The sequence below is a fragment of the Lagopus muta genome, chromosome 6 (assembly GCF_023343835.1).
Source record: "Lagopus muta isolate bLagMut1 chromosome 6, bLagMut1 primary, whole genome shotgun sequence".
Taxonomy (NCBI): Eukaryota; Metazoa; Chordata; class Aves; order Galliformes; family Phasianidae; genus Lagopus; species Lagopus muta.
In genome coordinates, this window is record NC_064438.1 from 56,825,057 (window position 1) to 56,841,101 (window position 16,045).

At 46.7% G+C, this 16,045-nt stretch overlaps 1 protein-coding gene across 3 annotated transcripts in view; it reads right to left on the reverse strand.

Annotated features, from left to right (window-relative positions):
- Positions 1–16,045, reverse strand: part of MDGA2 (MAM domain containing glycosylphosphatidylinositol anchor 2) — a 340,836-nt gene that overhangs the window by 235,526 nt on the left and 89,265 nt on the right. For all 3 annotated transcript variants that reach the window (XM_048949134.1, XM_048949136.1, XM_048949137.1), the window contains exon 2: positions 10,587–10,726. In XM_048949134.1, coding sequence (XP_048805091.1) covers positions 10,587–10,726 — 140 coding nt within the window. The remainder of the gene's footprint in view (positions 1–10,586; positions 10,727–16,045) is intronic.

The following is a 16,045-nucleotide window of genomic DNA, read 5'->3' on the forward strand; positions in this document are numbered from 1 at the left end:
CTGCTATGAAATGTGGAGGTTGGTGGCCCTGCATTTGACAGGAGCTTTATGATCCTTGAGGTCCCTTCCAACCCTGGCCATTCTGTTATTCTGTGATTCTGTAAAGCTACATGCAAGGGGATGCAGTGGTCTGCAGCAAGGAAGTTGGTTGGTGAGTCAATGTGCTGTAACCTGAGGGAGGTCAAAAGTGTCAGGACAGAAATCTAAAGACTTACAGCTGCAGGAGCTGGGAAATGATGGGATGGCATCTCTGGTCCTGGCTAACTTATCATAGAATCACTGAGGTTAGAAAACACTCTAAGATCATCATCTGACCATCAGCCATTACCATCACGTGCCATGCAGAAGGTCTCAGCTCCCTATGCTTTGAGTCTTCTTCCCCCTGAATTTGGTGGGTTTTAAGAAAAAGGCTCTGAGGAGCAATTACACCTCTCATGCTCAGTCAGGGAACCAGTCATGAAAGCACACACTGGGCTTAAATAAATCCCCCCCTGGGAGGGCATCAGCTCTACGGCCAAATGGTGGATTAAAGCAGAGGAGGCACCAGCATCAAACTTGGAATCATCCCACTCCTTCCCAAAGGAACTACTACACATCTGGACTTTGGGATCTAACAGATTTAGTTACTGGAAATGATACAGCAGCAAAACTAACCGTGTACATCTACAAACACTTCCTGCTGCTATGGGAGAAGACACCAGGAGCTCACTGGTTTTATTCTCAGATTCAGAGCACATCTTATACAATATCCAAAGAAATGGGAATGACTCCTCCCTTCTGCTCCAGAAAAAATCATTTTCAAGTATTTCCTTAGGAATTATCCACTCACAAACCACAGAACTTGCTTCTGCTTCAGCCACAGCAGATCTGCGTGCTCTGCGGGACTCCCTGGGTTACTAAATTCTCTCTTTATTCATCAAATTCTTCCTCTGCTTTGCAATGAGCAAGACCTCTCAAAAACACACCTCCTTACAAAACCACCCATCTCACCTTTGACAATGAAGCTACTACACTTAATGGCCATGGAAAAACAGCCACTTCTGCAGCTCTCCAGACCAGTGGTCCATCCTATCAGCCCAACTTCCACCTTGGGTTAAGACACATTTAGAACAAGGAAAACAAAAACTGACAATAAGTGGTATGTTGACTGGATGATCTTGGAGGTCCTTTCCAACCCTGGTGATTCTGTGATTCTACGAACAGATATCCTGTCAGGGGGGAAGATCCAAGGGAAGGGGAGAAGAAAGAGGAGATCCATCCAGAGGAGAAAGATCCACATTTCAGGAAGCTAAAGAATTTCAGTCGTATTCTGATGGTTGGAGATTCATGCTCTGCGTTCTTCAGAAACTTCCTGTAGAGGATTTTTGGCAGCTTTTAAGCTTCCATAAGGGTCAATGTGAAGCTGGTATGGTAAAAATCACCCACCTGGATATCATTTCCAACTCTGCATGATTCTCTGACAGTCTCATTTCAGTGATTGCTGGCAATTTAGCAGCTGCAAGCTCAATATTCTCATCTGAGAGGGTGACTGAATTTTGTGTGACTATCTTTCACTTGCCCTGATGGATTTATCTTGACTTAAAGCATAGGTGTCCAACCTTTGGGCTTGCCTTGGTTGCACTGAGTGAAGAAAAATTGTCTTGGGCTGCATATATAATATAATGCAGCTAATGTACGTACATAACAATTCTATATATATGCAAATATTTCATTAAAACATAAAAAGAGAGCAACAAAAATATAAAAACCAGTGGGATACGTGACCTCATTTTTGTGAAACTGATGCATCAGTCTGGTTCAATGGCACTGGCTGCAATTCTTACTGAGTTCTCATTGTGTCCATCAACGATTTTCGATGAAACCTCTTGTGCTTCATCCTTGACAATATCTCTTTGCAAATATACATACTGCCAAGAAGCAATGACGTGAATGAGGTGTGATTGTGGAGCAAGGGATATCTTACTCTGTTAAGGGAGGTCTTAGAAAAGTCTGGTAAAGAGTCAGGACCAAACTTCTGAGTTGAATATCTGATTGCAGCTCTATGCATTCCATGTGAAAATTCACAGCGAATGCATGTAGGCTCATTGAAAACACAGTTGCAAGCACACAAAAAATTGGTGATTTTTTTCAACAATCTTGAAGCTTGTTCTCAAAATCTTTTATCAGAATGGAAAGCAAGGTGAATATTTTTTGCTGTTCACAGGACTGTGTTTAATCCATGTACCACAATGCGTACAGTCATCAGCCATCACTTGAGTCAGCACTGCCCTGCAGTGCACATCTCCCAGAACCAGGAGAAACTGCAAGATACAAATGCCTATATTATTCAGAATAAAATAAACAAGGAGCACACTGAGCATAAAGAATGCTGCACGTCTTTCTTGTTACAACTGCCCCAAAATATCTTGCACTCCAGGATGCGGTGGAGAGGAGGCACAGCTCACACAACTAAGACAACTCCAGCCAATTCTGTTTCTGTACAATTCCCCATCTATAGGCACTAGCAGGAGTCAGCAAATACTAGAGAACATTTCAGAGTGGTGAGGCACTACAACAGGCTGCACAAAGAAGCTGTGGATGCTCCACCCTTGGGGGTGTACAATGCCAGGTTGGATGGGATCCTGGGCAGCCAGCCCATGGCAAGGAGTTGGAATGCTCCCTTCAAGTACTGTGGCCTTCCAGTACATCAAGGGAGCATATAAGCAGGAGGGGGAACGGCTGTTTGTGAGGGTGGATGGTGATAGGACAAGGGGGAATGGTTTTAAACTGAGACAGGGGAGGTTTAGGTTGGATATGAGGAGGAAGTTTTTTCACCCAGGGGGTGGTGAGGCACTGGCACAGGTTGCCCAAGGAGGCTGTGGATGCCCCATCCCTGCAGGCATTCAAGGCCAGGCTGGATGTGGCTCTGGGCAGCCTGGGCTGCTGGTTGGCGACCTGCACACAGCAGGGGGTTGGAGCTGGGTGAGCACTGTGCTCCTGTGCAACCCAGGCTATTCTAGGACTCTGTGATCTTTAAGGTCCCTTCCAATGTAAGCTATTCTATGAAGACATATTGGGGGTGAAGTATTGTTTGCAATGGGTTGAGTTTTCTCTCAGGTTGCTTATTAGGAAGGCTAAACCTTCCTAATAAAACCACAGTTAAAGGAATGGCTAGGTAAGCTCCTTCCTTTCTCACTTACTGCCTGCCCTTACTTCAACATGCTCATCTTCAAGACTTTCCTCTCACAGCTGAGCCTTTCTAAGATCTGCCACTGAGACAACATCCAAATATCAGCAAACGAGGTTTAGAAGCAAGCAAAGGCAACTCTTGAACTTCCCCTTGTAGATGGGGAGAACGCTGCACACTGACAGGCAGCAGATGCACCACGCAGTGCTTCCAGCTCCAGCAAAGAGCTTCCCACCGAGCAGCCAGCACAGCACTGCACTGCATCACAGAGCTCCTTCGTTATTTAAAGCACGTGCCATATTAAATACTTGGTACACAACCTTACCTTTACCCAGAGTGCAAAGGAAGAATTAACATGTTCTGGCACTCCGTCCATTAAAACGTAAGGAGCGGCGTTTCAGAACAAACAAACAGGAAAAAAAACCAACAACCCACGTGGAGTTGGCTTTGATCAGCTGCAAGTGAAACATAAAAGGCTCCTTTGAAGCAAACTGGATGCTACATCTTCTGCTTTAATTGGAAGGCATTCTTATTAACTGCTGATGTAGCCAAATAAAGTAATTTATGGGGAGGGGGCTATTTGCTGTGGAACAGCTGCTTTCCTATTGCCCTCTGCATATCGTTATTACAGTAATTGTACTCTTGTTAGGGAAATGGATGATGATTTCATGCGACACTCCTCAGTTCACAGAAAGATTTTACAAATGTTCAGTGAGCACCTGACAAAATCCAGCCTGACTCATGACTAAATTAGCCTGCTTTTTATGCTGAGAACCCCTTTGTAAATGTTTGACTCGATAAAGCTCACATTTCTTGGTGAAGGGCAAGTATTTCTATCATTCTTCAGCACTAAAAGAAACCTGATTAAAATTTACATGCCATTTTTGCCGCTGATGCTACGAGCAGTTAATTTGACATTTTCTTCCTCAAGTACTGCACCTGAATTCACACCTCTGCAAAGCACTGCACATGCATTCACTACGCACTACAGCATTTCCCTGCCCTGACAAGAGAAATAAACACTGGGGACAGAAATCACAGCATCCCCCTAGAGGGGCTACACTGGAGGACAAGCAAGAAGGACACCTTTGGAGTTGTAGCAGGCTTCCTGGGACAGAGATGCTCATGCATCTGAGCGCATCACTAAACTGAGTGCACAACACGCTCTGACCGCAGCTGACAGCACTGCTTTGTGTAAAGAAGTGCAGTGACCCACTCTGCAGAGATGCTGGGACCAACTGAAAAGCTTTGGGTTTTTTTTCGTTTTGGGATGCAAGGAGCAATGCGTGATCTGCAAGGAAAATATTCAGCCTTTGGAGGAAGGAATAAAAACAAGACAGTTGTAAAAACTTGGCTTATTCCTAACATTCAATTAAGAGGGAAAAATGATTCCTCGTAAATGCCAACGAGACCCTCATATCCCTTTGTCTTTTAGAACTTTTGCTTCTGCAACGTTGCTTCTAAGTGCTAAATCACACAGGCTGCAGAGCTGGGCCCCATCTTGGACTGCAGGGCACTGGATGGCAGTCCCATCTCCTTCTGCACTATATCTCTGATCTCTAAGAGCAGCTGAGCTAGCCCTTTACCCACCCCTCTGTTCCAGCCATTGATCCTTCTCTCTAATTGTTGATCTGTGCTACTTCATTGCTTCCCACATCTCCAAAGCCACTCTGCACCACATCACAAGGGAAGGTGCAGTGTGCAAGCAGGGTGCCATTTCTCTCTCCTTGGCCAAGCCATTAGGTTCACTGCACACTTCCTATGGAAAGAAAAATGAATGAAGGCCAACATGAGGTACCCAAGGTGTCTCCCACTGCCACCCTTGTAATACATCTGGTTTCCCAACTTCTCTATTGCTTCCTTCAGTGCTTTACTCATTCAAGCCCCACTGTACTGTTCAGTATCAGATGACAATTAAAGATTTTTTTTTCTTTTCCTCCTGCAGTACAAATCTGCAATAAAAACCCTGCCACATCACACACGGAAAATGGCTGCAACAATACAGATGCAAAACGGGTCAGTCCTGTAAGTCCAGCCAGTCCAGACATGGCTCAATCTCTGGGGCCTCAAACATGGTACATGAGTACATCCCCTACCAGGGACCATTTCTGTTCCTGGCCACACACAGCATCACCCAAACCCAAGCAATCCCCGCTCTTCCCACTGGCACTACTGGGCCTGGTGCACCCCAGGGCACAGACAGCTCTTTAAGCTCCAGAGTGCAGTGCTGGCTCACACCCAGCTGCTGTCCCACACCTCAAAGGAGCTGCACCCCTGCACAACCTGAGCATGGGAAGCCTCTTTGCAAGCAACCAGGAGTAAACACATAGCTTAGCCCTGTGACTTAATAGAAATTAAGAGGCATAGGCTGGGAGCGCTGCCCAGAAATGGCAGGAGAAGAATGTGAGAGGGAGATTCTGACTGGATTCTGCAGAAGGAATCCTCAGTGCACACTAGCACATGTTACAACCCAGAACAGGCAGACTCCCACAGCTCTTTGGGGGTAGAGCATGCATACCTGTCTTGAAGGACCATACTATGTGTTGCACACAAGGTGCTAGGCTGAATTTATCCCAAAGCCATGAGTGGTTTCTACCCATTTCCAAGCTTACCTTCCCTTCTGTGGCAGGACTACATCAGTGGATGCAGGCGGATGGAAGGTCAGGACAGGCAGAAACACTTGTGGCCATGAGATCACGTAGGGCATCACTCACTAAGAAACTCAACCCCAGCAGAGCAGACATAACATTCCCACCCACCTAGGTGCAAGGCAAGGGAACAGCCATGGGGGCCTGCCACCCACTGGAGGACACCGGGCCACACCGATGGGCTCCACACAGCACATCTTGCTTCACAGAAGGTGACAGGATGATGTAAGCCGAGGTTTGACAGCACACAGACCTAAAATATGTGGAAAAGAATCACTGACAATGAGTGCCAAAATAACCCCGATGTAGGCGAAGGTCTGCCAACACAGCCTCTGTCTCAGCCTTTAGCAGGCAATGGGCAATGCAGGCAGCCCCTGCTCTGTCACCTACCAGCTGCATAAAGCAGCAAGTAAGGTACCCATACCACAGGTCTCAGCCACCTCCATGCTGCCTTAGATGCCACTAGGAGAGCAGATGGACACAGCGCTGGCATTCTAGGGCCACACCTAGGAAGACACACAGACACACAGCAGCATCATCTGCCGTGCTCCCATTACCAGACAGGAAGGGAAATGATGAATTCTGTTCATTAAAAAAAGAAAAAAAACCATGCCCACCATTGGGCAACATCTGGAAAATGATAATTTATGAGTAATGGCTGCATCTGCCCACCCACCGTTAGCCTCACCTGAGCGTGGAATTTTGGCATTTTAAAGAACTTCATCAAGAAAAATTAGTTTCTATGGCAACTAATGGTGCATTTAATAGATCAAGTGATGAGTGCCATGTATAAGAATCGTGCAAATCATGAATAGCAGTAATAGCTCCAATGCTACACAGTCACTGCACAGCTGTTGTGCTGAGGTGCTCCGAGCCTTCTGCACAATTAGGAGCCAAGCTATGTTTTGGGGAAGCACTGTGTACAAGCATTTCCAACTCTCTCCCTTTGCAGCACTGACTGCAGCTTTTCTTATTTCCTCCAGTGGACTTATTGATATTGATCAGACCACAAAAAATTTTTACACAGTTTCAAAACCACTTCCACTTTGCAGGTGCCACCACTGCACTGAATACATGTTTCCATCTCTCTGCCTGCCTTTACAGAGAGCTCTGCAGGTGGGAAAACAGAATAAAGCCAAAGATGTATTTTCCAAAGAGAGGCCCCTACAAAGCAGCATCCCTGCAACACAACTCAGAGCAGATCACAGACTGAGGCACACCCATGTCTGTGACAGAGATACATCAATTGATCAAGAAGTTAAAGGCAACGCCTGGAAAGACAAAAAGGAATAAATGTTCACTTTGGTAAAGCACACAGGAGCACTGACATGAGGGAGAACAAAACTATTTCTTCTCCCAGGGTCCCAGCTTTGGTACATCCTTTCATGAGTGACCCATGAGCAGCACTTTCTCACTGCCTTTTTCTCTCTTGATGTATCCAGAAGGAAGTGCAATATGATGGAAAGGAAAACTAGGCAGACAATGTGCCAGTAACAGTAATGCAACAGTGTGCAGGAGGCTGGAACACAGCATCATCAAGGTCTGCTGCCCTTGGGGATGATCCATGGGATGGGGCATTGAGAAGGATGGTCAGCCCTGGGGACGGCAGAACACAAAGCCTCTGAAGACCCCAAGTGTTACCAGCAGCTTACAGCAGTGGTCTGAAGCTCACACATCATCATCATGCTCCTTTCAGCCCAAGAGGAAGGCAACAAGCAGACAAACATCAGAGAAGACCTGATGGCTCTGCAGTCAGGCTGGCTCCTGCTGACCTCCCTGAGCTCAGTGCCTTGACATGACCCAGCCAGCAGTGCCAGCACCCTCTCCAGCCAGTTGCGAGCTCTGACACCTGCCTGCTTGGCTGCCATCTGGCTGAGATCTCAAGGGGACCCATAGCAAGAAACTTCACACATTTTCCTCCACTACTTTCCTTCTTCTATCCTCTACCATTAGCTACTTGGCTTCTAATCTGCCTCTCCACAGCTGGGGAGACCTACTGTGAGCTAAGTATCAGGAAAGCAGGTGAGTGCAGCTAATTGGCCCCAGTAACAAGAAAAAAAAGTGTTTGTTAAGCAGTGTGCATGATTTTAAAGTCTCTTCTTTTGCAGGTGTAATTAACTGTCGCTCCAAACCCCTGGATTTTAAGATGCTCAATTACAAACTCAGCTCGCATATCAGGAACAGAACCTGATTTCAGACAAGAAGTCCTCACAGTCCTTATCCCACCACCTCTCATGAATGTTGACCATCCTCCCAGCAGCACACTGTCCACCTCAGCACCTTCACAAGCTGCACCTGACTTGCTGTGTTTCCTCTTGCACTGATCCTGTGCAGCAACCTTATATCTGCTGCTTGTAGGAACCATCTAAAATCGTACAATCACAGCATGGCCTGGGTTGCAAAGGAGCACAGTGCTCATCCAGTTCCAACTCCCTGCTGTGTGCAGGTCACCAACCAGCAGCCCAGGCTGCTCAGAGCCACATCCAGCCTGGCCTTGAATGCCTGCAGGGATGGGGCATCCACAGCTCCTTCTGTGCAATAATCACAAAAATATTCAAGCAGTGAATTACCTTAGAATGTGGGTGGAAGGCAGATCTCCCCTAAAGGACCAGGCAGGATGCATCCAACCAGCAGTATGAAAAAAACACCTTGTGCTGTATTTAAAACACCCTGCTTGTATTTAAAACACCCAGGAGTAATTATTGACTGGTAAGAGAAGTTTTATGGCAATTGCTAACAGCAAGCCACAGCTTGCTGATTTTACATCCATCTCGATCTCCTGTCTGAGCTCGATGCCTGCTTTTCCCCAGTAGTCCCACTGACAAAAGAACACTGCTGAGATTCATCACAGCCTTGCTTAAGAGAAGGCAGATTTTATGGGCACAGAGTCCAAGGGAATGGAATCCAGGGGTCTGCAGCTCCCATAGACAAGGCATGCTGAAGTTTAAACACAGCAACGCAAAAAAACTAACAACAGCAACAAAAAGTCTCAGCCTCATCTTTGGGGTGGGAAAGAGGGCTGTAAAAACTGAATGGAAATTTAATAGGAAGGGGATAAAAAGGCAAACGTTCAAATGTAGCCCTGCCAAGCCTCCTGTGTTCTGCTGCAGAATCACCCATCTGAGGCCACCACAGCTATCCCCACCCCTGAGGCAATTAATCTGAACATAAAGTATGGCAAATCTTTGAGAGCTGTAGCACGAAAGTGAGTGCAAGGGTGCAGACGGAGGTGCCGGATGACAAAGAAAATCTATAAACAGGTAAAACAAAGAGAAATCAATTTTCTATCCTGAATCTCAGATGAGAGCAGAGATTTTTTGAGAAGGCAAAAAGGAAGCCATGTGGTCGCTCTCTTGATAAGAAGCTTAGGTTGTACAGTGGCTTTTTTTTTTTCCTTTTGATTCAGCAGCATCATAAGCTTTGTGACTGCTTAACACAGCACCATTCATAGCCAAAGCATTTGCAGGCAGATAACAGCATGCTGCCTCTTGGGTTGGGGAAGGCTCTTGCTCTTTGATTCCTGCAGCTTTGCACCAAGCACATGTGAGCCCTGTTGGAGGAGGTGGGTTGGGAAACATTCTCCCAGGGAGCACACTTGAAGTATCAACTTATCTTTATTCTTTCCTGCTTGCACATTAAGGTGCTATTTATTTCCATCCAAAAGCAGTTGCTTTGCATCTAAAAAAGATGTGAAATAAGGCTGGATAAGGAAAGGTTGGGGGGGTTGAAGGAATGCAAGAAAAGCAGCAGGCAGTGGAACATTAATTAGTTTCAGAGAGGTGGCCACATTCCTCCCTCCCTGAGCTTGGGACAGATCCTACCCTGCCCATTGCTCTACACCTCGCCCCTGGAAAGAGTCATTTTCATCTGCAGTAGTTCAGATATTTCAGTATTTGCATGAAAGTCTGTCACAGAGTGGCTCTGAAGGGAGACAGAAAAGAACCAAAAGCTCTTAAGGAAGAAAACAAAGAACGTGAATCAGTTGCATACATGGGTAAGTGTAGAGGTGATGGTTTCATGTTCCATCCACCAGGGGAGGTTCAGGTTGAATATCAGGAAACATTTCTTCTGCAAAAGAGCAGTCAGGCACTGCACAGACTGCCCAGCATTGGTGGGATCACCATCCCTGGAGGTGTTCCTGAGCCGTGGAGATGTGGCACTGAGGGATGTGGGCAGTGGGCATGGTGGGGTGGGGTTGGGATCTTCTGGAAAAGAAATGTTTTCCAACCTCAATGATCCTGTGATTCCATGTAAAAGAACTTCACAAGGTGCACATGGAGAAGGGATGGTGATGGGGATACCAGGCAGCTCCAGCACAGACCGACCAGATTATCTTTGAATAAATGCTCTAAAATAATAGAGCCAGACCTGGAAAAGGATAATTTCCTTCAGGTTAACCTCAGTTTCCTGCAGGATCTCAATGCCATGGTTCATGCCATGCTCATGGCCAGGATATGGGAGCTCAGTGAGGCCCCCCCCCCAGCTCAGCCCGTTTACTCTGATGCGCACCACCCCCCTTCAGCACTCCCTACCTACACTTGTATTTCCTTCTGCCAACCTCTGCAGCCCCACATCACACCACAACATTCCCAGATAACCATTCACTCAAAACCCATCATTTTCTGTGCCGATGATGCTCCTTCTGCGGCACTCCAGCACCGAACCCACAAAAGCCCTGACGAATCCTCCAACGGATCCTGACGCATCAACCTCTAACCCCCTGCAGCAGAGCAGCAGATGAAGCTGTCCCAAAGAGTTGGGTGGGGGCTCACCTGTGGTCGGGGATGGCCGGTGACCAGGCAGGTCAGCTCCAGCGTCTCACCCTCACGGATGGTGTAGACCCTCTCCGAGTAGCGCTCCTCCTCGATGTTGCACGCCAGGCCTGAGTGCACGATACGCACGGTGGGGGGGGCTGCAAGGTGCAAACAGACAGCAGTGAGCACAGCACCTGGCCATCCCTGCCCTCCCCAGCAGCAGACCCACATTGGGTGCCAAGAGATGGCCCGCGGTGCTCGGCCCCATCTCACGGTCCCCAGGGTGCAGCCTTCACGAGCTCCTCTGCTTTCTGGTTATTTTGGGCTCCATTCCTAAATGAGCTCTCTCTTATTGTTCTCGTCATTATACATCTTTCTAAACTTATTATCGCGTGCATTATGCAAATGAGGCGCCTTAATTAAACCATTAAAATTAAGCAGGAGAAACGGCGGGGCCGATGCTGCTCCTTCTCAATATTAATACTGAAATCCTGTTGCTGCAAAGGGATCAGGGCTTGGAGCTGAACAAACCCTCACCTTAATTTTCTTGTAAATTCAGTCCGAGCTGCAGGACGTGACCATGTTCTACACACTGTACATGTAGGAAAACAGCAACGTTGTTCCTGATACCAAATGTACAAATTACAGCTCTGTTTTAGCAATTCTCCCGTGGATGTTCCCGGCTGTATCTTTATTTCTGCAGCATGAAATTCACAACTATTAAAATTTTCAGACAGTGAATCAATAGGAGAAGAAAGTGGAGCTCCAGTTATAACCCCGCTGCCAAATGAAATAACAAAAGCTGAAGAGATAAATGGTAATTCTGGTGGGGCTCAAACACCCAGCAGTTTGCCCTCTCTGCTCATCAGCGTGCTGCTCCAATGGTGGACAGATGCTTTAGTCCTAACTGAAGCCTTAAATGATCGAGAAAGCCAGAAAGTGGAAGAAAAATAGAGCCCAGAAGGACTTGATCGTGCTCCCACCACAGAACCTGCATGCTTTTACACTGCTGCTCATTGCCTTTTGCTCAGCCCACCTACAGTGTGCAGCAGTTCCTGCAGATCTGCATGCAGCTTTAGGCACCACCTGCTGCACAGCACCTGGATCTCATACAAATACTGCCCTTAATTTCAATTCTGGCCCTCGTTCTCTGAAGGCTGAAGAAAATGAGGTTCAAGGAAAGGACCTGAGCAGGACAGTGCCGGGTCAGGTACAGGAGCAGGAGGAGAATAATTATGTCAGGCTGCAATGGCTAAGCCTGATACTCCTCACTACCATGCACTGCTCCCATCCATCTCAGTCTACTATATTTAGATCATTTCTCAATGTGCTCGGCTTAGGTTAATCCCTTCAGCAAGCATTTCAGAAACCTGTCCTCCCTGCAGAGACCAGCGTGGGAGGAAGAGCTTTTGCAAGCAATAGATGCTTCCCACATCACAGTGTGCCCCCAGCCTGATGGCACGAGGCGATCGGCTCCAGAAGGGACCAGAGAGCAGCACAGAACAGCTTGCTGGCACTGCTCAAACCCAACAGCATTGCAAAAAGCTTCCCCACCAGGCTGCAGCCAGACAAGCACGCCTGCTTGGTCCGCTTTGCCTTCCTCTTGCTCAGAACTGCCTTGTGCCCTCCCCACAGCCCTGCAGAGCTGCTCCCTGTAGGGATGGAGACCCTGTTTGCTCTCTTAGAGGAAACAAACAGGACCTCTAAACCACTGGGCTGCTCTTCACTGCCCCTCTGCCATGCCAGAAATGTCAGAGAATCACAAAGCGGCCCAGATTGCAAGGGACCTCAAGGACCACAGGCATCTATTCCTTGTTCTGCCACACACAGCCATGGTATGATGAGCTCCACCCCACGGCTGGGTACCATCTCCCACAACACAAAGCATAAACTGCTGACATGCAGAAGCAGTTCAGCACAGATGAGGAGACCAGATAAAATTAGGAGAGTCAGCAACATTACACTGACATCCTGCTGCCTTTTACATTCATATTATATTAATATGACATTTTAATTCATATTGTATTCATATTATTTCAAATTATGCTTGAAGCATCCTTTGATATAGTGTCTGTGCCACGGCTCCACATCTGTTACATTTGAAATGGCAACACAGAAAAGAAAAAACAACTCCTTCTGTATTAGTATAAGTATATACTGCTTTAAGAAAGACTAAAATGAATGCAGGAAAATTAAAAATATTCTTCCTCCTTTAATTTTAATGTTCTATGGTTCAGAAGACATTGTGTAATTACAAAACGTCACCTCCTTCTCTTCACCAGGAATATTCATTACAGCTACTTCTGAAATATGCCTCCAAGGATTTAATGGCAGACAAGGCATGGAAGTAATATATCCTTGGCATTTATTTTGTTTGTGGCACTTCAGAAGTATTTGTCTTGTGATTACGCCCAGTAAATACCACATGCAGGAATCCATCACCTGCCGTCCTGGCATCACGCAGGCGCAGTGCACACAAAGCTCAGTGTGAGGTCAGACAGAGCTGCGACAACAAAACCGACAACAAACCCCCCCGTGATGCAAATACACCAAGAGAGTCCTTTCCTATGAAGAATGGTGCCACGCTGACCTTTCTCTGTGTCTCATTATGTGTTGATGTAAGATAAGTCCCCGTTGTTGGCTGCTCTTTTCCAGCAATTTCAATTCATCTCCCCCTCTCCTGTACACACACAAGTCTACGCAAGCAAAAAGGCTTCAACTTGCCACAAGCTCCCCAGATGGCACAGATCCCAAAGATCCGGGGGTGAAAAGAGTGTCATAAAATTTCTGATAAGGCAAAATTAGAAATGCCCAAAGTTGAATCACAGAATCACAGAATTGTAGGGGTTGGAAGGGACCTCTAGAAATCATTGAGACCAACCCCCTTGCCAAAGCAGGTTTCCTAAACCAGGTTGCACAGGTCGGCATCCAGGCAAGACTTGAACATCTCCAAAGAAGGAGACTCCACCACCTCCCTGGGCAGCCTGTTCCAGTGCTCCGTCACCTCACTGTAAAGAAGTTCTTGTGCACATTTGTGCGAATATGGATGCAGGTATCCAGACGCATTTAATAAAGACACAAAGAGCAGAGCAGATGCCATGATGAATGTGAGCACAGCCACTCTCCATCAAACCTGCAGAATAACATTTGTTTTCTGAACAAGTGCCAAAGTAGAGAAGAGTTTTTCTAAGTAAGCTGGCCACCCAAGAAAGTAAACAAACTCAGAGTCACAGAATCACAGAATGGCTTGGGTTGGAAGGGACCTCAAGGATCCTGAGCCTCCAACCTCCCCTGCCACAGGCAGGGCCACCAACCTCCCCATTTCATAGCAGCCCAGGCTGCCCAGGGCCCCATCCAACCTGGCCTTGAACACCTCCAAGGATGGACGGGGCATCCACAGCCTCTCTGGGCAGCTGTTCCAGCACCTCACCACTCTCTGTAAACAACCAGCATGCAACCTTTGCAAGAGTTTGCCCTCGTCTTTCCCCAACCCAAAGCTTGGTCACTGGGTGGCCTCAAACTGCACCAGCAACACAACAGGCCATATCTGCTCACGGCATGCAACACATTATTATTGGATCTGGTGTCTGGTGCAGTGCATGGCAATCTTGCTCAGGGCAGAGGGTTGGAACGAGGTGATCTTTAAAGTCCCTTCCAACCCAATCCGTTCTCTGATGCTACGATTGACTCTGCTACTATTATTCCAAAACATTTCAAATAAGAAAGAAACGTTCAACAGAATCAGGGGTCTTCATGTCTGGCGAATTACAACGGCCTTTTTCTCATCCAGAACATACCTACTGTTTCAGGAACAGATACCAACAGACACAGACCATATGTCATAGATCGTAACTTTTTAATACTTGCCCAGCAGGAAGGACAATAAACAGACAGCGTAACGAGTTGTAAGGGGGTAAGAAATCTGCCTGTTCCTAGAAGCAGCATTACAGTTCCTATAACTCAATAGATACTCTACTGATAAGCTTTGTAGTGCCAAAATTAGGTCAGCCTGTGACAGCAGCGTTGGGAAGCGGCAGTGTGATTTAATTGGCACGGTGGCTCCTCATGTTGGTGCTATCGATCAAGAAGGCTTCCTGAGCTCTGGAAATGCAGTTTAAGCCACAGAGATACAGGCAAGCATTAAGCAACGTGGCAAAAACAGTCCAATCAATGCAAGGAAAAAAATGCTCTTCGTCCTTCTCTTGTGAGACTGGGAGGCAAGGACAGCCATGGACAGCTCAACAACGGAACGAGGGTTATTTATGCTGCTGGGCATGTAGAGTGAGAGCAGATAGGAAGTATTTCATGCTGATAGATCTTTTTACACTACAGAACTCGCCCTGCTATCACTTGTCTGCTAAGGCTGCTGAAGGTAACGTACAGTCATAAAGCTATGAAAACAGAAAAAGCAAAGGCTCCCTGCGTTGGATGCCTGGCTTTTGTTCCACATGGGACCCGAAAATGAAGATGTTAATTGAGACTCTCAATATTTATATAATGAAATGTCCTTGTGTAATGTTTCCCATCCTCACTCCCCACCAAGAGTACTACGCTTTCTAAAAACAGAAATAAACTGGCCTAATAACACATTTATCAGCTAACCTCCAGCTGGTGTCCAACCCCACGTTCCCCACAGTAAAACACTCCAAGCTCTGTAGTGATGAGAGCTGCTGTGCCAGGGCAGTGCATTCATCACAGTAATACCACCGAGATCCCCGGTCACTTCATATGCAATTAGCAGAATTAAGAGCTGATAGGAGTACGGGAAAACTCATTTTTGAGAGTTGCAAACACGTACACACTTACTTTAGGTCTTCACGTTCTTAAAAAAAAAAAAGAGAGAGAGAAAAGATTATTTCCTCCTTATTACACTGCAGAATTGCACAGAACTCACTGGGGACTTCACTCTTGCTGATTGGTTTTACACAGAGGAGCTCACAATGAAAAGCACCACTGAAACAAATGAAACAAATGGGAGGATAACAGAATTACACGTGGGCACAGCCAGGGCTGGTGCCTTGCATTGGGAAGGCAGCTAATGCTCTAATGCAAGGGGGCAGTGCTGGTCCCAGTGCTTTTAGGGGCGCCTGGCTGTGCAGGAGGACATCACAGCCCTGTGCACACACAGTGACCATGTAGTGTCCAAAGTCTGGAGCACACCCAGTTTTCCAGAAAGTTCTTCATACACACACAAGGATCTGTCTGCACGGACCCTGCCGTGGGACTGGGAGAAATGTTTTCCTGCAGGAGGTAAAGCATGTTACTCATAATAAATACACACTTCTAACACAATCATTATGGGTTTCCTATTTCACATACATCATTTTTAATTACGTTTTAAGTAATTCTGCAAGGTCCACAAATCACTAGGATCTTCTCACGGCTCAGATTGAAGTAAATAATTAAAAGCAACTGATTAATGAATTTGAGTTCTGACACTGCTCAGAGTTGAACATTGCTCTCCAACAAGACTTCAA